The 24,310-nt window shown below is 54.0% G+C and overlaps 2 protein-coding genes across 17 annotated transcripts in view; both read right to left on the reverse strand.

The window, feature by feature from the left end:
* DGKZ (diacylglycerol kinase zeta) overlaps positions 1 to 15,658 on the reverse strand; it is a 54,920-nt gene extending 39,262 nt beyond the window's left edge. For 2 of the 8 annotated variants that reach the window (XM_077180130.1, XM_054635563.2), the window contains exon 1: positions 14,828 to 15,658. In XM_077180130.1, coding sequence (XP_077036245.1) covers positions 14,828 to 15,066 — 239 coding nt within the window. In that variant the 5' untranslated portion in view covers positions 15,067 to 15,658. Of the gene's footprint in view, positions 1 to 140; positions 240 to 7,168; positions 7,322 to 7,472; positions 7,959 to 8,749; positions 8,958 to 14,827 lie in introns of those variants that run through there. The other 6 variants (XM_077180134.1, XM_077180136.1, XM_077180133.1 and 3 more) reach the window with 6 other exon arrangements.
* Positions 15,659 to 20,561: 4,903 nt separating this feature from the next.
* CREB3L1 (cAMP responsive element binding protein 3 like 1) overlaps positions 20,562 to 24,310 on the reverse strand; it is a 63,345-nt gene continuing 59,596 nt past the window's right edge. For 8 of the 9 annotated variants that reach the window (XM_077180141.1, XM_054634952.2, XM_077180144.1 and 5 more), the window contains 3 exons: positions 23,958 to 24,078; positions 23,263 to 23,506; positions 20,562 to 22,855 (listed from right to left, as the gene is read on the reverse strand). In XM_077180141.1, the coding sequence (XP_077036256.1) occupies positions 22,819 to 22,855; positions 23,263 to 23,506; positions 23,958 to 24,078 (402 nt within the window). In that variant the 3' untranslated portion in view covers positions 20,562 to 22,818. The remainder of the gene's footprint in view (positions 22,856 to 23,262; positions 23,507 to 23,957; positions 24,079 to 24,310) is intronic. The other variant, XM_077180140.1, reaches the window with a different exon arrangement.

Below are 24,310 nucleotides of genomic sequence, written 5' to 3' on the forward strand. Positions count from 1 at the left end.
CAGTGGCCTTGGTTAGTACTGACACAAGAGGGTGAAGTGGGGTGAGATGTGGGTGGGAGGGAGGAGAGCTTTTCAAAAGAAATGTTGCAGCAGCTGCTGGGACTGCGCAGCCTGCGCAAGCCAATAAAAATACCACATACTTATACACCGCTGGCCGGTGCTTTATCCTCCTGGATCCCCATCGGCTGGGCTGGCTGCCCTGGAGACAAGGGAAGACACCTTTGTGGGGCAGGTGGAGTCTAGGGACACAAAGAGAGTGGTCAGCAAGCCATGAACACACCTGGCTGCTCAGCACACAGCACTATCCTCCCCCGCCCCAGTGCCATCTCTCCACCACATGCTCTCCCCTTGCCTTGGCACGTGCAGATCCCAAGGGCTCCAATGGCACCTGTGCCACCACCCATGCTGTCAGCCATGGAGGTCAATGCAGGCAACATGCCCATGAAGCTGGAGTCAGCAACACTGTTTTTCCCTAAAGAGTCAATCAGCAAACATGAAGCACCACACTCCTGCCTCTGGGATACTAACCCAGCCCAGTTCAGACCCTGCCAACTGCCCACCTCCAGCCCAACCCAGGCAGCTGCAAGAGAGCACACAACTCAGGGACCAGTGCTAGGCTGGCACAGAAAGAGAGCCCCGCTTCCCTTCATCCTTCCCTGTGCTGGCCTGGTTCCTGGCTGCCTTCTTTCACCTTGACTGCTGGGTCCATGCATGGATTTGAATTTCAAATAAATCATGAAGGCACTCTCCATGCCTTGCACAGAGAAGCATTGTTTGGGCAGGGCAGAGAAGTTCACCTGTTCCCAACTCTCCGGCCCTTGTGCACGGGCACCAACCCTTAGGAGCCCTGACTACCACCAGCCAGGGGCTGGGGAGCAAAGCTCTTGGTGACCCAGTGCAGATGGGAAGTGTCATTCTTGGGATCCCTCTGACACTCACCTCCACCACATCTGCTTCCTCACTCATTCAAACAAGAAAACTTGTGGGTGGGTAACATTGTTTGAGCCCAGGTGGGGAATCCTCAGCCTCTGCTGGAGAATCTCCCGGCCCCATGTCGACCTGCAACCCTGCCAGGAGCTGAACTGGGGAGCAGGATACCTCCTTCCATGCATCCTGGCAGCTCTCACAGGACAGCAGCCCTGTACCTTCATAATCCTGCCAACTGCCAGCCTCACACTGGTGCAAAATACCTGCAGAGAACAGCCACCCCACCCCCTGCCACACTTCAGCAGTGGCAGCTGCCATGTGCTAGCTGCCAGAGTGCCTCACGCGATGTCTCCTTCTGTGGTGACCTCGAGCTTGGGCAGTAAGAGGCTTAGCCCTGGATCTGTGAGGCTCCTGGCCAGAGCCAGGGTAGTGAGGCAGGATGATGTACAGATAATCGGACCAAGTGGGAACTTTCACACGGAAGGATGGCACATGGCCATCTGCATTGCCCCCTGCTCCCTCTCTTGGATGGCTACAGGCCACAGCCAGAGGCTGAGAGCTCAGGAGGAGGCTGCAAGCCATCTTATGTACTTCTACCCCAGGATTCTCTATCCTCATCCCGTTGGGGAGTCCTGCCCTAGAGTGGAGGTGGGGCCCTCCATAGCCAGTGGGGAGCAGGCAGCAAGGAGTCCTCCTGTTCTCTGGCTCCGGATCCACACCTGGGCTGACGGTGGCAATCAAGGGACAGGCTGTTTGGCACACACGTTTCCTGTGGAAGCCAACCTGCAAGAAGGCTCTATGTTAGTTGCCCTGAATTCCTGGGCCAGCCAGCTGGGACACATGACTTTCTTCAAAGCCATAGCATGTGCTGGAGCCAGGGCTACTCCAGCCCTGCAAAGAGATGAGATGCTGCTGGGAAGCAGGGAAAGGAAGACAGGGTAAGTGGAGCTGGGAAAAAGGCAAACACTAAGCTCTTGCCCATTGGCGCTGGGTTTTTCACACCCTGGATGGGTGTCCCCATGTGTGGCTGGGACTAGAACCTGCCACAAGCTGGCATCCTGCAATAATGTCAGGGAGCCAGCAACAGCCCATGAGACACACCAAAGGAATCTCCCACTAACACGGGGCACATAGAGGACAGGGCAGCAGCCAAAGGATGGGACTACCTCCAGCCAGACCTCCTTCTGCTCCCAGAGTGGGGCTTTCCCACCAGTGCCATGTACCTGCCACCCTGCACACACAGCTTGGGCAGCATCCTGCAGTCCCCCCAGAGACAGGTCTCCAATTCTCACAGCTGGGCAGGGCTTCTCTGAGATGGGGCATGCTTAGCTCATTTCCCCAGTGGTTCCCTGAACCACTGGGAAGGGCTGACAGCCATCAGCTGGGCAAAGCTCAACCAGGCTATTTCCAGGCATGGGAGCAATGGTTACAGGTAGAAACTGGAACTGACAGCCGAACCCAGACAGCACAACCTGCCCAGCAGGTGGGGCTGAGACAGGTGGCCCATTAACTCCTACTGTCTGGGACAGCATGGAGTGGGAAGAGATCCTCTCAGCTCCTCATCCTGGCGCAATGAGAAAGAGCTTCCCCTGGGGGCAGAGCTCACAGTTAACTACAGAATTAGCACCCTAAGGCGTCAACCCCTACACTGCAGGCAGGAGGAGAATAGCACTGGGTCTAACACATACGTCTGGTGTGAACAGGACTCCATCCCTGCTGGGCTCTGGCCTCGCCAGCGCAGCCTCACTGCTTGCCTTGGCAGAGCTTCACCCTCCACCTGGTGTCCTGATGGGGAGAAGAAGAAAGCCTCCCAGCTCCCAAACACAGACTGCAGCTGCTGCTGGATCTGCAGGTTGCAACAGAAGCACAGAGTAAACTTTTGTATTACTGGAGAGCTGTCATAAAGCTCTTGAACTCAGAATTGCAAAGACAGAGCCACTTATTATCCCCAGAGCCTGGTGCCAACTCAAGAACCAGCAGGACAGGTTCCCCCTATTTCCATGTCCAGCCTGCGTTGCCAAGCCAGACCTGCACCAGAGTCTCTACTTCCAAAATTCTCCAGCAGAAGCCATTCACCTCCTGCCAGTACTGCATCTCTTCCAAAAACAGATCGTTTGTGGGCCTAAGGGTCAAGGAGTCAGCCTGCAGTCCTTGCTCTACTCTTGAACTCAGCATCTCAAAGTCAGCACTGGTTTAAAAGAACCAGCAAGCAAGCGAATGCATGGCTAAGAGAAAACTCAGGAGCTTCAGCTCACAGAGTCACCTGGGGAAAAGAAAATAGAGCTCCACTAAGAGCAGACCTGCAAATTAAATTTAGAGGCTTTGCCAAGTCTCTGGGGAGATTGTCTGCTCCCCAGGCACTGCATGATGATGAGTGAAGGAAATCCTACACTGTGTCTCCCACCACCTGCCAGAGCTCAGGTTGCCCTTTGCTGGAGCATCGCCTTCATTGCAGAGGACTGGCCTCCCTTTACCAGCACCTCCTTAGTCCCCAAGAGAACTCACACAATCAAAGAGCTCTCAAACTCCCCCTGCTCATACCACTCACAGCTCTGTCTCTCCCCTCTCATCACTGTATCCTTGCAAAGACCCGGCTCCACTCCCAGGGCCTGACTCTCTTCCTATTGTTTTTGTTCAAAGGAGGGAAGCAGTCTCTCATCCTCCCTCCTTTCAGCCCCTTGAGGAGATTACAGTGTTTCCTGGAAAGGATGCTCCAACCCCTAAGAAGATTAGTGGAAGGTGTCCCTGCCCATGGTGGGGGGGTTGGAACTGGATGATCTTTAAAGTCCCTTCCAACCTAAACCATTCTATGATGCTATAATTAAAGGTCTTGACACCTTCTCTGAGCAGGCACATGTCACTGTAGCAGTCCCTGCTATGATCTTGGGGAGCTGCCAGTGGGTGCTTGAGACCGGAGATACAAGCAAGTGGCAGGTCCACAACACGGAGGACCTCAGCCTCTGGAAGCAGTCAGACCCCCTATGCTGATCCTTCCCTGACCTATCTTACAGCCCCACTGTGAGCTGGCAGCTGTCCCAGCCTGGCTCTGCTGTGAGGCTGCATTGGCTGCCAACAGGTATGGCTGCTCAGCGTGCCCAGTGCTTTATTTTTCCCCCGCTGAGAAAAAAAAGTCCCTGAGCAGAGATCACAGAGCAAACTCAGCAGCGGAAACAACTCTCGGTTCATCCCATCTGCCCTGCAAACAAGCCCAAGTGTCACTGCAGGGGACAGCTGGGGATTCCCACAAGTGACACTGGTCCAGGCCCAGCCAAAGCTACCCAGCCATCACCTCTGAGCAGAACGGGGAGCAGAGGCTGGAGGGTTTCAGAGCTTGAGGCATACAAAATCTGCATGCATGGAGGAGAAGTAGGAAGATGATTGCTCAACAGCTAGCTGGCAGCAAGGTGCTTTGTGAAAAATCTTGTCCCAAGGGAAACACTGCTCTCAGCCTGCAGAGCACAAACTTCAGGCTCCTCACTACCATCTGGTCTTCCTGCAGGGCACCTGGGGTTTATTCCACTGCACGGCCTCTCTACTGCACCTGCACCAGGGAAAGCGGGTGCAAGGGCCAGCAGCTTCAAGGGCACCCCCACACAGCAGGGATGGAGAAGGCTGGGCTGCTGTCCCACTGGTACATCATTCTCAGCTTTCACATAAGTGTAAGCATCAAGCTGCAAGAAAGAAGTGACAAGTGACGTCCCAGAAAGATGTAGGCGGGTGCTCGGCTCAGTTTTTTGAGTGCCGTTTACCCACAGGCTGTGCCACCCACAAACCTTTCCTGGGGCAGTGGCAGGCACCCCCAGGCTCACCTGCAGGCTCCAGCATAAGACCTGCCAAAGGGTCACAGCCAAAAACTTGGTCTTGTGCTCTGCTGGACTACCATCTGCCAGCTGCCCCACTGGTGGCTATAGCCCTGCTTATGCTATCGCACCAGCCATTACACATAGTTCCTTTGAAGTGGGATTTGTTACAGAAGCTCTGAAGCCCACAGGGGAGATCCATTTCACTGGCATCCCACTTCACTGGCACAGGGATGAGCAAGAAACAGGCATTGTCCCCAGCACTTACACTCCTTCCCCAATTCCTCCCTGGAAAGGGCAAACTGCAGTGCACTCATAGCACAGAAACAGGGCACCTAGAAAGGCAATTTAATCCTAACCACCTCTTATCTGATCAGCCCCAATCTCTTTATCAGCCCAATTAAAAGAATTACCCATCCACGGGCCGGATGCATGTATTGTGCACTTGTCTCTGTCAGCTCTAGAGCCAATTACTCCACCCTCCTGTAAGGCAATTACAAGGTACAGAAATAAGCCTGCTTGCAAAACACGGGACTAATGTACCATACCACTGGAGGCCAGAGCTTGGGGGTTCACCTTTCTGTTGCTTCAAACCCCCTAAGGGCTCACCTGCCCTGGAGACAGGACAGGCTCTCTTGCCATTTTGCAGACCCCTGCCTCCCTTGGCCATGCCTCCCAGTGTTGCTACAGGCAGAGTCCAGCACAGGGCATCCACCTCAGGAGACTTCTCTCCTTGAAACCAGGGCTCTCCACTCGTGCCAGTGAGCAAATTCCTCCCAATTACCTAAGCTTCCTCTAGACCTGTTTCCCAGCCACATATGGCTCTGAGTAAAGCTCAGAATAGAAGGGGGTACAAATTTCCTCACTGTTGGAAAGCATTTGGTGGGTAGGGGCTGGCTGTACTTATTGACAAAAGAAAGCGTAGCACAACCTTCCCTCTTAATCCCCTCAGAGGAGGAGAAGAAACTTCATGCCATCCTCTGCTCCAATGCTCAGGTGGGCATGAATTCAGTGGCGTGCAGCCAATTATCCTGCATGACTTCTCATCGAGTTTACCTCCCACTGGTGTGTGTGGGAGCCCCTTCTCAGAGGTCCATGGGAATCTCTCCTCACTACCCTGCAGCTCTGGGTGCTGCATTCATCACCCTGAGCCAGGGGGAACTGGGTCCCTCCATCAGCAGCAGAAGGGCAAGAATGCACTAAACAACCCCGTGGCCGTTTCCAGTCTTGGCGGGCCTACTGGCCTCCTTCAGCTCCTCCTGCCATTCCACTTTGCCTCTCCCCATGTGGCCACACTGCCAAAGGTTGTTCACATGTGGAGAACTTCCCCTTGGCTCTGATCTACATTGCAGTAACAGTCCTGAAGCCCCAGGACTCAGAGATGCCACACAGTATTTGGAACAGGCCAGAGACTGCCAGGAGCTCAAGGCAGCCATTGCTGACAGCTCTGAAACCAGAGCAGAGAACACTGCTCTGTGGTGGAGTGACCTTGCAAGCCATCCACTCCCAGGTCTGGCTTGGATGTGGAGGTTGAAATTGGAGCCTTTCCCCTCCATTCAGCACGTGTGATACCACTCTGGTGGCACTGCATCCTGCTTCAACTGCTCCCATATACCAAAAATACCCATGAGACATAGAAAGCTTGTCACGGGGCCACCAACACAGCTGGGGGTAAGATTTATCAAGTACAAGGAGAATATGAGATAAGGGGGGCAGTTTGGCCTGCAGACAAGTTTGAGGGGGAACATTATTACTATGTCCAGCAACCTGATGGGAAAGTACAGAGAAGATTGGGTCAGATGCTGCCCAGACGTGCACAGTGACAACTGAAAGAGACCAGGCACAGGCTGCAACAACTGAAACTTATTTGAGAAAAAAAATTCCTGAGTAGCTGAAGCACAGGAGTGGGGGGTCCATGTAAGTTGTGTTCTCTACACCCTGGCAACGCTCAAAACTCAACATCAGTAGCTTGATCAAACTCGACCCTGCTTTAAGACAGCAGTGTGTACCAGGCAATCTCCAGAGGTTCCTTCAGACCTCAGTTATTCAGTGTTTTCAAAGACCTCCAGATAGCAGAGGTACCAGGCTCTGGTACTTCGAGGTACTTCACTTACACGTCCAAATCACCACGAGGCCAACAGAGAAGCTAAGGGAGGCACAAGGAGCCCAGCTGGCTCTGGGGCAGACGCATGAGAAGCCGGGATCCCAGCCGGCAGCACGGGACGAGCACAGCCATCCGCCGGCGCGGCAGGACTGCCAGTGTCGCAGGCGAAGCAAGGGACAGGCATGCGGGGATGGAGACAGGCAGTTCAGGGCGGGTGGAACCGAATGCCCAAGAGGCGAGGCTCCGATTCCATGGGGACGACAGCACACGCAGCGAGGGCAATGCTCCCGAACTTGCCATCACTCGTGCCAAAAAAGTGAGGGAAAAGCAAACTCACCCCGCTCCGTCCTCACACCCTGTCTCGTATCCCCCTGCGGCTGCGCTCAGCCAGGGTGAACCCCTCGACCGGGCCTGGTGAGGCGGCTGCTGACGGCTCAGCGGGAGGAGGCTCTTTGGGAGCCGGTGCTCCGCCGCCTCCGTTCCGGATGCTCCAGCCGCCTACAGCCAGCCCTTGCCCGGGAGCCTAGCTCCCTCCGGCCCCGCTCCGCCGCCAGGTGCCGGGGCGGCGGCGCGGGCACCACCCGGAGCTCGCCCGCCCGGCGGGACCCACCGTCCCGCTGCCCGCCCTGCCCCGTACTCACCTGCGCCCGAAGAGCTTGAGGCCAGTGAAGCGCTTGTTGCTGTGGCGGCGGCCCAGCGGAGGCGGCGGCGGCGGCCCCCACTCGGGCTCGGCGCTGCCTGACGCCCCGGAGGAGTCGGCTGTGGCGGCGGCTGTGTCGGAGGAGGCGGCGGAGGGCGAACCGCCAGACGGCGGGAGCCGAGCCGCCTGCATGGCCGAGCTCAGGGCTCGGCGTCGCCGCCACCGTGGTTCCGAGCCAGAGGAGGGCACCGAAGGAGGGCACCGGGGGCGGGCGGGGGGGCGCGGCCGGCTCGGGCTCCCGCCCCACCGGGGCCACGGACAGGCGGGCAGGAAGTGAGGCGCTCACCGGTGGCACCGGCGGCCGCGCCGCCAGCGCCGCCTGCCGAGCGCGGGGATCGGGGCTGGCGGCGGAGCCCGTCCCGTGGCCCCACGCCCGGCGCCGCCGCCTCAGGAAGCCGCGTGTCAGCCCCGCCGCCGCCTCGCGCTCGGAAGAGGTTCGGCGGCAGAAGCGGAGCCTCCCCCTGCCTCCGCCTCCCATTGTTCACCGCCGGACGGAGGGGACGGAGCCAACAGTCCTGCCGCCGCCGCCACCGCCCTCTCCAGGGACCGGGAGCCACCGCCGGCCTTGTCGCCGAGGCCAGCACCGAGGCTCTTACCCAGCCCGGCGAGAGCCTGCCCCGCTTCTCCCAGAGCCCAGCGACGCCGCTGGCTCAGCGGGCAGCGACAGGGGCAGGGGCTGGCCTGCTTGCCATGGCTGCCAGTCCAGGCAAAGAGCAGCTCTTCCAGCCCTCCTTTCCATGGAAAATGTGCCGGTCGCAATGACAGCTTGCCTGCTTCCCAAGGGTGTGGAACCAGGCTGAAAGCCGGGGCTGCGGGGGCCTGGCTGCCCACTGCACGGTGCTCCTGCCGACCCTTAGCACCCTGGGTCAGGTCCCACTGGCAGACTCAAACACCAGCTGTTTCCAGGAGGGCTGGTGGGAATGGGGACACACTTGCCAGTTTCCCTGAAACCGACGGCTCAGGCAAAGCCGGGCTGGCCCGCTGTGCTCACGGGCTTGGCGTCAAAACCGCTCGCGCGGCCCTCTGACATCCTGGCTGGGAGGTTGTGCTGCGCAAGCCCAGGCACTAAGAGAAGAGGAGGGGATTGCGGGCAAGGCGCTGGGCAAGCACAGGAAGCCTTTCCCCCAGCCCCCAAATCACGGGCTGTCAGCACTTGCCACAGCACCTTAACCCCCCCAACAATAAGAGGAAGGGAGCGGAGCCCAGCTCGGTGGGTACCTTATGTCTACGTCCCCCGGAGGGCTCTGGGGAACGTCCCAGGAGCGATGCCGCCACATCTGCCGCAGCATGAGCTGATGTGCTTAGCCAGCCCGGGGTTCACTCTCGCTCTTCCTCCCCCAGCAGCCGCTTTCCGGAGTCATCCCGAGGGCAGGTCCCTGGCAGTGCTCCGCCGCCGGCCGGGGCCCGGCTTTGTTTGCAACCTCCACCTGGTTCCTCTCTGCACTTCCTGGAAGTGTGAGGGCGGCTGTCATTGCAGCCGGCTGCGCGGCCTTCTTCCCACGGGGCTGGCCACCTCCTCTGCTGGGTCGTCTCCAGTGAAGCCTCGTGCACACCCTCAACAAGCAGGAGCACGTCCTGGCACGCTGGGCTGCGCGCCGAGGAACCGCACCTCCCCTGCTGGGTGCTTCTTTGAATGCTCCCAGACTTGAGACAGCCCCCTCCCCAAAGCTGCCCCAGCACCACCATGCACACCAAGGCCATAGCAGTGGGGTTGTCCTCCTGCCACCCACCCTGGGCCATTCACGTCCTTACCCTGCAGGGCACCACAGCACTCACAACTCCTGGGTGTATATGTCCTCCCTGTGTGGCAGGCCTGAAAACAACCTCCAGCATCTGCTCAATCTGCACTGGAGTTCATTGAAAAAATGCTTTGATAAACCAGGAGTGGGCAGTGTGAAAAGTAGAAGCATGTAGGAGGCTCCCAGCCAGCCTCCAAAGAATGGAGAAACAGCCTGACATTCATGGTCCATCCCTCAGTCTGGGGCAGCACAGCCTAAGCCTGCAGGCCCGGCCTGTCCCCACCTCCAAAAACCCCAACTCTTCACAACCAGATGCTGCTTGGTGTGCTCTGGCTCCAGGAAAGCTTCAGATCACCAAGAGGGTCTGTGGTCAGCTTCTATGGGCCAGAGAAAAGCAAGCAAGCAAAGCTGGTCCTGGCAGCCTGCACAGATGGCATTTCTAAAAGGGGCACATGGTCTTGCTTTAAACTCCATCATCAAAAGGAAAAAAAAAACATTGACAGACCTTGATCTCACCAGGCAAGCTCTGAAACTGAACACAACCCACTGCATTAATTACTGTGCAGAGAGAGGAAAAGGCAGGACCTGGATGCCTAACTCCAGCTCACAGATCAGGGAGGGGAGAGTTTTGTTGTTGCGGAAAGGTTTCATCATCCCTGCTGCTTTGCATGCCATGATGGGTTAGTTGCATTTTCTCCTTGCCTGCAGACATTTCCCTTTCATGTTTCATGCACTGTCTTGTGGTATTGGTGTCTAGTCTTACCCAGGAGCATCAGGAGTATTGGGGCTTGGTGGGGCTGTTGGAGAAGAAACACACCCTGCCCTGAGTCCTTCACCAACCTCTGTGTGCTGTGTCCATGCATCCTTTCACAGTCCTGTCCCTTGGGCTTGGTTCAAAACTGTGGAGGAACCCCTAGAAATCCCATTCCTGGCTGTTCTTGGTCAGGAGACCAGAGGAGACAGACCCTGCTGCACAGGCTTCTCTGTAGGCAGCACAGGAGAGGGATGGGGATCACTGTGCTGGATGTTACTGTGAACTGGCACCCTTGTCTTCATGCTAGTTTGTGCAGCACCCTGGTACTGAAAGGATTAAGCTGCCTGCTTCAGCCAAACTCAGCAGGATACCTGCCTGTGGGATTCATTGTGAACAGGGATCAGATAAGGGAGGGAGTGGTCAGGGGAAGCAATGGCTCTTGGTTCAGGGATCCCAGCTCTCCCCACATACCAGTGTTTGGATCAAGGTTGGAATTGCCCCTAATCCTGGTTAGTGCCCCTAAAAACCTCCCTGCTGGCCTACTCAGGGAGTTCCAGTCCATGGTCCTCCAGCACATCTACACCACATGCAAGGCTGAAGCTATGGTTGTGGGGACAAACACAGGGGAGAGAAGCTGTGTCCTGCTGCCTCAGAGAGCTGACCAGGCTTGCCTGATGTGGAGAAACCACAGCAGGAGGAAGGGCAGTATCATCCCCTCTGGCAGCAGCAGGGTCTTGGGTCAGTTTAAAGCAGGGAGTAAGCCTGGTTTAAGAAAGGGCTTGGAGCTGCATACCTGTAGTATCCCTCTCTGGCATACTACAGGTATGTCTCTACACAGCCAGGCTGTACCCACAAACTCAATGTTTCTCCAAAATTGCTTCTTAGGATGTTTTCTCTCTTGTTACACACAGTCCCATATCCAGTTCACCACTGCCTTGCACATAGGAACAACCAGAATGAGAGCCAGAATGAGAGTGAACACACACCAGCACTGTGCTCCAAGCACAGGGTGATGCCAGCTCCAACCCCATCCTGCCCCTGCGCCATGCACTACAGCCTGTGTCTGACAGTGGGGCCCAGCAGAGCTTGTCCCTGGTTCTGGAAAGAGTCAGGGCAGGGGAGAGTGAGACACTTGTCACCCCTGACCAAAGTCTGTGAGGAGCCACCTGCTCATTTCTAGCTCTTCCCTCTGGCTGTGCCCCCCATCTCCTCTCCCCTGCTGCACAGAGGCATGCGGAGACAGATGCTTCTGTCAGAGTGGAGCGGGCTTGGATTGCTGGAAACAAATGGGAATTTGATTATGCTGCTCTGCAGAGCAGGGCTAACACGATTAAAAGGCCATCAGGCAGGACTTGGAGGAAGGAGATTGCCTCTCTGTCTCTCTGTGCTGACAGTGGAGGCTCTCCTTTCCTTCTTCCTCAGCCCCTGGACTGCCCAGGCTGTCCTGAGACTTCACAAACATCCAGAGTCCCGATCTGAAGACAAAAGGAAGAGAAGACAGCCGAGAGTTGCAACCATCTTCCCCTGGGCCACTCAGGGCTCCTACCTCCCTCTCTCCAGCAGCTCCTGCCAGCTCTCCCCTCTGGCCTGCCTGCTCTATGACCAAGCTCCCTTGCTATTTACATTACAAAGCAGCCCCCTCTGCTCCACTCTGCGGGTTATATTTAGCTCCTTGGCACAGAACAGCCTGTGAGTTGCATTAGCTGTGTCCTATCTGCCAGCCGGGGACCACACTGAACAGCCGAGGTTCCTCACATCTCCCCAGCAGGGACGGGAGCTGGCTGGGGGGGCACGGAGGGACACAGGACCCCCTCTTCCCGCTGCCAGAGATGGCTGTGTGGAGCCCTCTGGTGCGTGGGCTGGTCTGGGCGCTACCTCTGAACGTGACTGAGAGCCGAAGAGTACGACCGGGCAGAGCCTGCAGAGAGCTCGTACAGGAGCTTTTGTGCGCTTGTGGTTTCCTTTCTGGGCAAACACCCCTCCGGGCTGGGTTGCTGGGTGCAGTGGCAGTGACAAAGGCTACTGCTGCAAGCATCACTCTGAAAGCAATGATGAAATAGAGAGGGAGCCCACAACTGCTCAGGAGGAGTTGCAGGATGCTGCTGTGACCTGCCACCACCTGTCCCAAACCTCTCTGGCTCCAGGTCAGCTTTCCCTACAGCAAAGTTCTGCCGGCCTCTAGCTTGCCCTATTGCCACTGGAGCTATCCCACTCTGGGAGCTAGAGATGATCCTGCCCTACCACAAAACCTTAGTGGAGACACTCAAGGCAAGCAGGAGCTGACTTTGGACTCCCTTTGGCCAAAGTGACTGGGGATTTAGGCACACAACCCTGGTGTTTGCTCTGGGTTTGCTGTGGTGACAGAGGGCATTGGGTCTTTCTGGCATTGCAGAGAACCTCCCTACTGGGCAAATTGTCCCAGAATGTGGAAATCTGGTGCACAAGCCAGCATCATTAATAAGTTTGGCACGAAACTGTTACTCAAAGCCCTAAATATAACCTGAGTGCTGAGCTCTCTTCCACCCGCTCAAGGCGCCTCCATACACCGTGGCAGCTATTTATGGAAGGAACTTTATTTCCATGGGATTAATATCATTTCTGCTCATTTCAAAAGCTTTATATAGCAGCTTATGCCACCTGCCCCTCGTGATGACTAATGGGTCCCAGCAGGAGCAGGTAGGTTGGCAGCAAGAGGACTGAGGCCTCCAACCTTCAGCTGACATTGAGGATAATTGTGATGCCCACAGCCCATGGAGAAGGTCCTCCAAACTCTGTACCAGGGTTCAGTGTCTCCAGAGCTAGACAGCACAGCAAGGGGATTTCTGTCGGTCCCCTAGGACTTTCCATGCTGCAGGAGGAGCATATGATGGAAGCCAGACCCAAAACTACATGGGTGTCACAGGAGAGAAGAAGCAGATATCCACCCCCAGACACTTCCTCTCCCATTTCTCCCTCCCTTTGTTTGGCCATCCAAAACACAGGGTGGAGGAAGCAGCTTGTCCCAAGCACCATTTCTTCCTTTGCTCCTGATGTGCACATTGCTGCAGCATTCCCTCCAACCTCTCAGAATCCTCCCTTCTGCAAAGCCTGCATTGGACAGGGCAAAGTCTCTTGCAAAGAGACCCCTTGTGTGGGTTGTGTAGAACAGAGGGGCTTTGTGTAAGGGCAGCACAGGCTGGAGCATGTCAACTGAGCCACTTGCTTGGGGTGGCTGGGGTGGGATGGGCAGGGTGTATAAAATCCCTAGCAACCTTGGATAATTCTAGATCAAATTCAGGCTGATAATTTAGGTTGCAATATGTCCCTTCCCGCCCTGGGGAGGCTGGAAAATTGCAGCTGGCTAATCTGTTCACAAAATGCACTGTGCACATCTGGAGAAGACAGCTAAGAGGAGAAAATCCTGCTCTGCTTGGCACAGTAATTCTTCATCCTCTGTGCCATCAGGGCAGAGACCCTCCCAGCTCTGTCTGGTGCCCCAGTAAGCAGCCCTGGGTACAGAATGAGAACCAGGAGGGCTTGTGTTGTCCCAGTTCCTGGGAAGGCTTAGGGACACTGGGTACCTGGGGAGGTCTCTGCCACCTCCCCAGGCTTCTGCTTGCCACCCACCACACGAATAACAAGTGCTGGGGATGAGTCAGCTTCGAGGCCCCTCCTGATCTGCAGGCACTAATAAGTTTTCCCATTAGTTCCCATTACTGCAGTATTAGAGAGCAATTTGCTCACAGCTTGCACTGAAGCCCTTGCAAGGGGGGAAAAAGGGGGAGTGCAGGCGGGGGGGGTGACCGACAGTTCCTGCCCAAAATCTTCCCCCTGGCAGAGCTCTGCACCCCAGGGCCCCCAAGGCCCAGACCAGAGGTGGGACAGTTCATTCAGCCTCTGTCTGCCATGGCAATGGACCTCCATGTCAGATTTCCACCTGCTTGTAAACTATGTGGCACTTGCTGAGCGTGGCATGACGTGGTAACATGGAGCTCAGAAGGACACAGACATCTCTGTGCCAAGCCAAATCTGGAGAGTAGTAAGAAGGCAGCTCCTCCTCTGAGTCCCAGACTCTCACAGCAGTCCAGGATCAGTCCTGCAATGCTCATGTCTAGTCTGGGCATGTGCAGGGTCAAAGGATTTCTCCTCACTTACACCTGAGAGCCATTCTGCAAAGATGGGGAGTAGTAAATCATAGAAGGTCTCAAACACCCTTCTAGCAAAAGAAAGGACAGGGTAGAACACCAGACCTTATTTGTTGTGACAGAAGAATGGAGCTGAAGTCCTGGAGATACTGACCCAAGCAGGATTTCGGGCACTATGGCTGGAGTTGGGAACAGGAGCTCACCTGGGTATCACCAGGCAGTGACTCCCATAAGCCCCGTGAGAGCTATGAGAACCACTCTTTACCTCTGTCAGCTTTGCTTGGTGATAGCAGGGGTGGGAAAGCACAGGAGTTGCAACAGAAGAGTCACACCAAAAGCCAGGACAGATCTCCCTTTGCTGCAAGGTACTCTCAAAAAGCCCAGACCACTGCCTAGGACGTATCACAGTCCCAGGATGGGAAGGGGGAGTTGGGTAGAAGGAAAATAAGAGGATCTGCAAAGGTGATAATGAGACTGTCACTGCAGAGGGGGCTGTTGCATGCAATGGGAGGGACTGGGCTAACTGGTTGCCTTGTCTCTGTGCTGAGATGGTTTCTGGAATGTGCTGGTAGTTGGTGAAAAGAGCCAACTCTGACCCCATGGGAGGGAGATGCCTCAGTGACAGGCCACCCCAGTGCCCAAGTGCATCCCTGACACTTGGAGACCCAGGTGTTCCTACCTGTAGGAGACCTGCTTTCTGATGGCCAAGTGCAGGAACTGCTCCTCCACCTCTGCCACAGCCACTGCCCCTCTCATCTCCTCCCAAGATGGATCCATGCTGTGGAGGCCCAAGCGTTGTGCTCGTCCAGTGCTCTCTGTATCTGCTGCTCCCTGGAAGTTTGCTGTGGCTCCCCTGGCCACCTCAGCATCACTCCTGGCAGGGGAGAAGTCTCTCCAGCTCCTGGGACCTTCAGCCATGCTGGAGTGAGGTGTCTCTCTAGGCAAGGAGTTCCAATTTGCCCTCAGAACTTCTTGGGCAGACTGGTCTTGTCCCACGGGGTCCTGCAGTGCTGCTCGCTTCGCCTCCCCAGGGTGGTGGGACAATCCCAGCAAGGCTTAGCTCCCTGAGGGAGCACAAGCACGAGAAAAAACAGTGTCCAGCTTTTTGCAGTTGTATTTACTGGCCTCTTGATAGCAGCTTGAATAGCTCAGACGCAGCAGCTCAGCCTCCTACCGTCTCAACTGCCCTGCTACTCTGAAGCGGAGGAATATCTGACACACACCTGGAGATGTTCGTGCTGCTCTTTGGAGGTGCTGCCACTGTGAGAGCAGTGGGGAACACAGTGTTCATTGAAGAAGCAGTCCAGGGATAGTGATGCTTGCAAATGAGTGAAAAAGAGCTTGGATTGCCTTCTGCAAGGTCCCTCTGGAGCCAGGCACATCCGTCACTGTTCCCGGCGGCAGCAGCTGAGCGGGAGTGGCAGGGAAAGGTAGGCAGTGAGGAAAGTGCCTGTGTACAAAGCCTGGAGCAGCTCTCGAAAGACAAAGCAGAAAGTGAGCATGAGTGTGTGCTGTGTGCGTGGGGAGGGGGCTGTGGGGAGCTGCATCCAGCAGGCAGCCTGGTGTCACCTTAGAGACACTTGAAACTGGCACTTAACTCTTCAGAGTCTGGGAAGGCACAGGAGGGTGGCAACTCAGCTGCTCCTCTCTGCCCGCAGTCCAGCTGGCACCTGCGTGCCTGCAAGGGCTGCTCAGGGAGCTGGGTCTCGGTCACTTGTCTTAACCAGACCAGCTGTCAGATGAAGTCAGGTAGCCTGGAAAACTGCATGACAGCAGCACCCCCAGCAGAGCAAAGTACCTGCTGTTGTATCCAATCATCCACCATGGATGACATCTATTCAGGGACAGGGTCCCCAGCTGTGGACAGTGGTACCCATCTGAGCAGAGGTAGTGCTGTAGCATGGCCTCTGTCTTTCCAGTTGGCTCACTCAGGTCCTTGCCACTTAGGAGGCTACTTTATTCCTGATTTTTCCTTATTCAAGTCAATTTTTCTCCAATCTTGGCATCCAGAGGTAGAAATGACCTTCTATTCTCTGCCCACATACATCAGAAAAGTTGCATCATTTATTTGTCCCGGGCTGCAGCTGGACTTTGTGACCCGAGTCCAAGCCCACCCTTATGCTGTGGATGTCAGCTGAGATAAGAGATCCCTACAAAGCTCTCATATGTGCCTGATTTGTTCTGTCCCAGATTCACATGCTGTGCATTTACCGCTAGGCCCCGGAAAATTCAAAGTTCCTGTCTATAAGAGCCATCCCCTGCGTCGTGGCAAGGTTATACAATCATGTATCGCACAAAGAGCACATTGCAGTCACCTCTAATCCCAGTGTTTTCCCATGAAAGTCTGGCATGATGGGAGCAGGAAACTGTCCTCAACCTGCTCTGTTGTATCACCATGGAATTCATCAGGAGCATCTCATCCCTCGTGCCAGCACTCCTCATTACGTCCATATGGCCTTGTGGCACCTCTGCTGCAGGGTGCTGTGGAACAGCGTGTTCCCATGCCACTTTTCACCCCAACCTGGGAAGCAGCAGGGGCTGAGGAAGTGCTGTGTCTTTTCCTGGTAACCACAGCCCACTGGCACCTCCAGTTCAAGTCAGTGAACCTTCGTCTGGCCCTAAAAGTCACAATGACATCTCTCTCTGGCTGCACTCCTGTGGGATTTGTTTCTCTCAGGGGCACAACAGCCCCCAAACCCACTCCTCCACAGAATCGTGACTGGCAGGGAGCCCCCACCCTCCTCACTGTGTGACTCAGCCCCTCCAGCCCCCACAGGGGTTTTGTTCTCCTTGAAAGCTGAAGCACTGCGGGGTGAGCCCTCCCCCAGCAGCACTGCACAAGCACAGCTGGTCCTGGGGAAGCAGCTTCATCCTCCCTTTTGGGGACACAGACCTGCTTGGGAGCTTGCCAGCACTCCCTACATGGATGCATGGCCCTGCTCCATGTCCTCCTGCTGCCCACAGAGGCTGGGAGCGGGCTGTGGAAAGGGAGAAGCAGCAGGTGCCCAGTGGCACCTGTTCTTCTCACCACCCACAATGAGATGTTTCTCTTCTGCCCTGGGCTCTTCCTGGCCTAGGGAGCCTCTGTTGCCATGGAATATGGGAGCCACCTTCACTGTGCCAGCTGGGCTGTCAGGGCAGGACAAAGATGGGCTACCCAGAGGAGCTACAGGGGATGCAAAATGCCGGTCCCTTCTTGCTCCCAGGGAATTTTGGGAAACATCTGTCATGTCCTTTATGGTTAAAGAAGTTTGTGGCCACCAGGCTGAGGAAGTGGATGACCAGTCAGGGATGGAGACAAATCGGAAGTTGGGTGAGAGCTGGGTCAAGACTTCCAGGTAGGAAGGAAGGCAGAGCATTTCTCACTGGTGTTTGTGTCAATGCCATAGGAAAGGAGCTTCAGGGTGGGAAGCAGAGGCCCTTGTTGCAGGAACAGGAGACCCCTGAGCCAGGCAGAGCAGAGCCCTGAACTAACAGCACCTTTGGTCAAGTCAGAGTAAACTCCTGCCACTGGACAGTAAGTGCCTCCTGCATTCCCAAGGGGCCAGATTTTGCTCCACAGAAGCCCTCTCTGTGGGGAGAAGCTGCCAACAGGGGATTTCTAACTTTCTACCCACATGCCAGGTTATATAGCTGTCACACAGGCAGGGCAGGCCAGATTTTGTTTGTCTGGAGGAGACATCCCAGGATATGCCTGCATGAGGTGATGTAATGGATCACATAGGCATCTGCATCTCTCTCTGCCCACCTGACTCTGCTGGATGTTTTGTGTTTCTCTCATGAATGGGGTCACCCTTCACTTGGAGTTCCCTGAAGACTTGGGAAGAGCAGGCAGATGCTGCCTGAGGATGATGGGGCTGGACAGTAGGATTGGGTCAGTCCTGTCCTCCTGGCACCCTTCAGCTGAGCCAAGTTACCTGCTTACCTGGTGCTTACCCGTGTACCACACAGGAGTGTGCCTCTCCTGTGCTCTGATTTCCTTCTGTGTGGGCATGTGGGACAGTGCAAAGGCATATTGGTATTTACCATACAGACCCCATCCTTGTTTCTGCAGGCATAGGCAGGACATGAGCTTTCTAGGAAGCAGCATTTCTAGTGAGTAAAGCTCTGTGAAGGTACAGTCGCCTTCCCTGGGCACAAGAAAAACCTCCACCCTGCTCACCTCTAAAGCCCCATTTCAGCCACCAGATTAGAAAATCAACACAGATTTGTTGAGACAGGCCAGGTCAGTGTCCATCCAGGTGCTATCACTGTTAACAAGCCCCATAAGCACCTGGGGGATGTGAGGGGGTGCAACTGCCCCATTTTCCCCAGGAGGTGTCCAAAAGCCTGGGCTTCTTGCCTGGTAGCAGGACCAAAGCCTGTTTATCCCTTGATGGATATATGAGACAACTGCTGGCACAACTCCCAAGAGGGAACAGCAAGAGGGATCATGACAGGCTTAGAGAGCATGGATACTCTCCTGAGAGCCCTAACTGCCCATGTCTTCTGAAACAAACAAAACATACCCACCAGGCTGCTGCCATGCACTGTCAGTAACCCTTTTGGCAGCAGCAAGCCAAAAAACCTAAGTATTTTATCTTTTTTTGTTGTTGTTTTTAATTGGCCTGGTAACAGAACAATCGGGAATAATTTGTCTCTGAAAAACAAAGTCCATGTTCTGTTAGCATTTTTTTGTTCAGGGCTTGTATGAATTGACAGTGCAGAGGCTTCTGAGAAATGTGACCCTGAGTGGGTAGAAGCCCAGCTTGCTGTGGCAGAGCTCAGCTGGGGCACTTGGAACAGACCAAACACAACTGAGTAAGGCTGAAGGTGACTTGTAAAGAAGGTGACTCTTGCTCTGCTAATTCTCTCAATCTGCTCTAATTAGTTGCTGTAGTCAAATTTGTAGGTGTGATTGACTGGTGCATTTTGGGAGGCATAGCGGGGATCAAAAGATCCTAATGTGTCTGCTTTGAGCAGCTCAGAGATATCTGGTAGACTGCAGAATTAGGAGGATTTGTCAAGATGAAGGGAAATTTTCTCCTGATGGAAGGGTTCTGATTGGTCTGGCTGTGTTAAAGGAGCCAAAGCCTGAGAACTCATCCTTTTAAGAGCTTCCCTCTTGCACCTGTTTTGGAGTGTCTGTGAAGGGTGCAGGGCAAAATCTCCCTGGAAGGCAATTCCCAAAGAGCTGTGTGAAGTTTCACAGGGCTGAGCAAAACAGGGCTGAGCCCTTCCTCTGGATGAAATCTGATGAGTGCAGGGAGCAGCCCCACCCCATGGTGGGGGAAAGTGCATCATACTGACACAGGGTTAGGAGGCTGCTTTTGGATGAGGTGCTGCAGGGAAAACATCAGATTCTCAACTCACAACTAGTTCTGGCCCAGGAAGAAACTGCAGGGCAAGATCAGGCATTTCCTTGCATTGGTGGGTGGGCAGGGGGAAAGGAGCTCTGCATGGGTCTGCAAACCCATGTCAGACTAACCAGCCATGGATCACACATCAAACTCCCTCTTGGCAGTACAGACCTGGCTCAGAAGAGAGAGCTCCTATCTCTCCCAGACACTGTTCAATGGCCAGCTCAGTCAAAACAGCAAGGCAATAGCTTTACTCCTCTCCACAAAGAAATTATAGTCTGCAGAAAGAGACCTTTGTAAGCCCCAAGCCTTACATTCTGCTGTGGCACAGTACTGCTGTACCAGCCCAGCCAGAGGTGGGAGATAAAGACACCTTATAGCATCTTTGAAAGTCACTCCTGCTTAGGCTGCCTTCCAGACATGGAGGGCTGACTCCAAGGAGCTGCTTCAATGACCAAATTCTAATGAACCCACTTGAAGCTTGCTAGAAAATGAAAATTTGTTTTCTAGACCCTCAGTTACTTTGTGTTTCACACAAAATCAGGAGAAAATCTATCAATTTTTGCAAGTATAAATGGACTGTCAGAGGTACAGGCTGACAAACAGCCAGGACCCAGGTCGTTTCCCATTTGAGTGCAGTTGCTCTGCTTTTACAGTTAATGAAAAGAATTAGGTATTTTTTCAGACAGGATAGGACATCATGCTATGAGCTATGTCTTTGTTGTACAGACCCCTGCACAGCCTCTTCATTGAAGTAGCTCTTTGCTTCTCATGTACTTTCTTCCATGATCTTTCTCCTTCCAAGAAGATGATAGTGGTATTTTGAGGTGGGGAAAGAAACTGAGGCAGAAGAGTTCTGACTTGTTCAGAACTGCAGAAGAAATAACAATGACAGCACTGCTGGAAATAAAACATGCAAGTTTGTTTCTAGTCCCTGACATGGAGCATGAAGTCCCAGTACTGAACCAATTTTGCACATGGCCAGGGAACAGGAGAGGGAGCAGGAGGTGAAGAGCTGTAATGTGGGCTGGTGTGACAACCATGCTTCAATGAAAGCACCTGTCAACCCAGGGCTGATGCTGCATCTTTTTATTTTATTTTTATTTTGCTTCATAAAGCAAATGCAGAGCAAGTGATAGAAGGAGGAGAAAGGGTGGCTTGAAAACAAAACAAAACAAAAACCACAAAAAAACTAAGAGGGAAGAAGCAGCTGCTGGAGTATAAGTGGAAAGTGAGCTGCTACAAGAAAGAAGTTCATAGATGCCAAGCCCGCACTAATTCTTAATAAAATACAATACTGAAAATAGGATCTCAGAGTCTCCAAAATACAATATCTTAAGGGATCGGCAATAATACAAAATAAGTTTCATTATGTACAAACGAGTTCTGCTCTTGATCTCTGTACAACGGTGGGAGTGGGAGACACGGGGACATGCTCAGTGGACGTGTTGGGGTGGAGGAGGGTGTGCTTGGGCCCGGCAGTGGTTCTTTGTGCTGGGGTGGAGGTGGAGAATGGGGAATGCAGTGGTATCTGCTGACCAGTGGGTCCTGTGGGGAGAGCAGAGCAATGCTGAAAGCCTTCCTCTTCATCACCCCACTGGCCACGCACGCATGATTGCAGCCAGCTGTGTCCAAATTTTCCTAAATGACTTGGAGGGGCAAAATAAATTTTCAATAGGGAGAAAAGAAGGATGTGAGGGCTCTTCCCTCACCTCTAAGTCCTTGAACAAGAGCCCTCCCATCCTTCCTCTAAAGGGAGCCTTCTCCACTCCCAGTCTGGGGGAGGAGGGGAGGCTGGGGCAGTGCAGAGTGAGTCGAGGGTGCTTGATGAGAAACAAGCAGAAGAGGAGCCTGCTGTGAGACCTGGCAGAGTGCACAGGGACTCCATGTTACACATGGGGCAACCTGCCACATCCCAGATCTCCGACACTCATGTCCCACATTGTCCTTCCATCAAATGGCAGCTGAGGGAATGGAGTGAGGAGACACTTCTGCCTTTTTGCAGGACTTCTGCTGGAGAGGAAGAAGGGTCAGAAATGGGTGCCTGGGTGCTAAAGAGAATGGCATAGGCTTGAGATGATGTCACTTCAACACCAAACTTGGCAAGGCTGGCCTGAGAGGTGGTGTGGTAAGAGTTTGCTATCTTTGCTGTCAGCATTTAGAAAGAAGAGGTCTAAAAATGTCTTTGGTGACCCTGGCCAATTCCAACATACCATCTCTTTCCTGACAGATGTACCTGTCTCCAGAAATGCCAGTATGTCCTCAGTGGCTTTCACAACACTATTGTGCACACAGAGGATGTGAGGGGAATGATGGCTAATCTGACAGCCCTCCAATGGGTTGCAGAGGTCTCCTTGGTGGTTCCTAAGAAGACCCCAATTAGGCATGAAGCAGATTCAGGGATGGAGAGCTGGGATAGGGGTTGGGTTATGGGAATGTGTTTTTCTCACTCACTCTCAAAGGGGGAGGCTTGCAGAATGGAAAGTGAGAAGACCACTGACCTGGCTAGCACTGCACTGTAGGGCCCAAGCTGGGAACAGAAAGAAAAATACCACCCCTGCCAAAACAGGGGTACTAGGGATGGGGAGAAGTGGATTATGAGAGAAAATTGTTCTCTCTTTCAGAGCTCTGGTTACCCAGAAGCTGCTGGCTAATTTTTATGGTGATTTATCTGTCTGGGATCTCTCTCCCCTACTCCGTTTGTGTGCAGATCTTTGCAGATAGTTGGTGTTGAAGTTACGTAGGCATGTCCATCAAGAGAAAACTAGAGCAAGGAAGAACTAGGTTTTCTCTCAATGGAAGCAGAAATATACTAACATATGGAGGGCAAGGAATGAGCTCAAACTCTCCAGAGCCATCTCTCCAGCACCGGCATCACCCACTCCTAAAACCCTCAGGCAGGACAGTAAATCCAGCACTTTCTCTCTCCTTCAGGTGCATCTGATGTAGCCAAGAGCTACACATGTGGGGACAGCCCCCTTGGTCTGGAGGCTTTGGGGAGCGAGCTGAATAGTTTATGGGCTTCCCCTGATCTCCCTCCTCTCCAAGGTGAGCCCACATCCATAGGGTAGTGCTCATTTAAGCGGGAGGTAAGGCCAGAGAAGAGGGAGTCTCAGGGCTTCTCCAGACACTTATTGCTGGTTCTGGCAGTCCTGTGACTCCCCTCAGAGAGATCAGCACTAATGGGGACGATGGGGAAGGGGAGGAGCTGAACCCAAGGCCAGTTTAGGAGTGTCTAAATGCAGTGTCCTCTCCTGCCAAGTCCCCTCAGTTGCTTGGTGAGGAGGGAATTCTGCAATCAGACAGATGAGGCCTTGAGGTCCAGCAGCTGCTACAAGAATTCAGTTGTCTCACTGGAGCTTGTCTCCCTGAGGAAAAGAAAAGACAAGGCATCAGTCAAGGTTCATTGTAGCCTCCTATGCAAATCCACCTCTCTGTGTGCCCAGCTAGTTTGCTCTGACCAGGATGAACTCCTTCCCCAGGGCACTAAATGGAACACAAACCTGGGACCATATGAGTCACCCAGCCCTCCACATCTTTATGCAAGTGGGACACTGCTTAATGGACAAACTTTTGCTTTAGAAAATGAACTTGTTGAACTTGTTCTTATGCTCCCTGCCAGCACTGGCCTCCTCCAGCCATGGCTCTTAGCTGACTGCCTGTCCTGGGTGGCTCAGCTGTCCTTGGCTTGCAGCAGAAGGGACAGACGTGCCTGCTGCTTACCCCCAGACACTGTGCTGTGCTTTGGGCTCAGAAGGTGGCCCCACCTGCTTACCTCTCACGGAACTGCTCTTTGAGGTGGCTGAGAGTTGGGTCAGTTTGGTTCTGGTCAGGACCCCCCTGGGTTTTACTCAGATATTTAGCTGTCTCATGTGTCCTGGCCAGATGAGGCCTTCCTTCTTCAGATTGCCTTTTTTTGGCTTCCCACCCCTCAGGATGGTCCATGGTTAGGAAGGAGCTATAGCTCTCTTCTAAGGAGCCAGCACCCTCGTCATAGAAAAGGAGGCTCCGTGACTGAACTGGAAAAAGAGGAGAGCATTGGTTAACAATGAGGGCAAGATCTCTTGCAATGGGTGTGGGTCATGATGGTGGTTTCAGCACATGCTCACCCAGCCTTGTCCATGTGGAACTGTGCAGGATACCCTCCTCCCCCTAGCTTCATAAAGCAAATGCCCCCCTGGACACACAGCCTCTTCAGAAGACAACCAGTCTGCCCTGGGACTTTTCCCTCATGTTCCTTCCTTTGACACTTGCCATGTTTTGGGACAATGATTAGCATAGAATAACAACAGGCCCAACAAGGAGCTGTTATGAAGTTTGTACCACAAACAGATTAGGAGAATTCCCTTGCCACAGTCCCAGCATATGGGGAAGGCACAGAGGTGAGGATGCCATGCCTGATCAGGGAGTGTTGAGAGAAGAGCTGGAAATGGTTTGACAAGTTGAAATGGAGGAACACATTAGACTCACTCTTACTAGTTGTGTAAATGTCTGGTGCTGGTGTTGCTTTCACTGTCTGTGATGCTGAAGAGAATTCAGGGAGACAGGGCATCAGGGATCCCAGGATCAGAACGAAGCAGAGTGCCAGCACCTAGAAAGGAGATCAGCACAGAGTCAGTGCCACTAGCCATGAAGAAACACTCCCCGCACAGCACAACAACATGAGGCTGTGTAAGAAGATCTGGTCAGACTGACAACTGGGTACCTGTGGTTCCCCAGACAGGGAAGGGGCTTGCTGTGCTAACCTCTGTTGCAAATTCAAGAAGGGAAGCCAGAAACTTCCTCTTGTTGCTTTATTTGGAGTATTTCTGGTTCAATTGTGA

This window comes from Agelaius phoeniceus, chromosome 6 (assembly GCF_051311805.1).
Source record: "Agelaius phoeniceus isolate bAgePho1 chromosome 6, bAgePho1.hap1, whole genome shotgun sequence".
NCBI lineage: Eukaryota > Metazoa > Chordata > Aves > Passeriformes > Icteridae > Agelaius > Agelaius phoeniceus.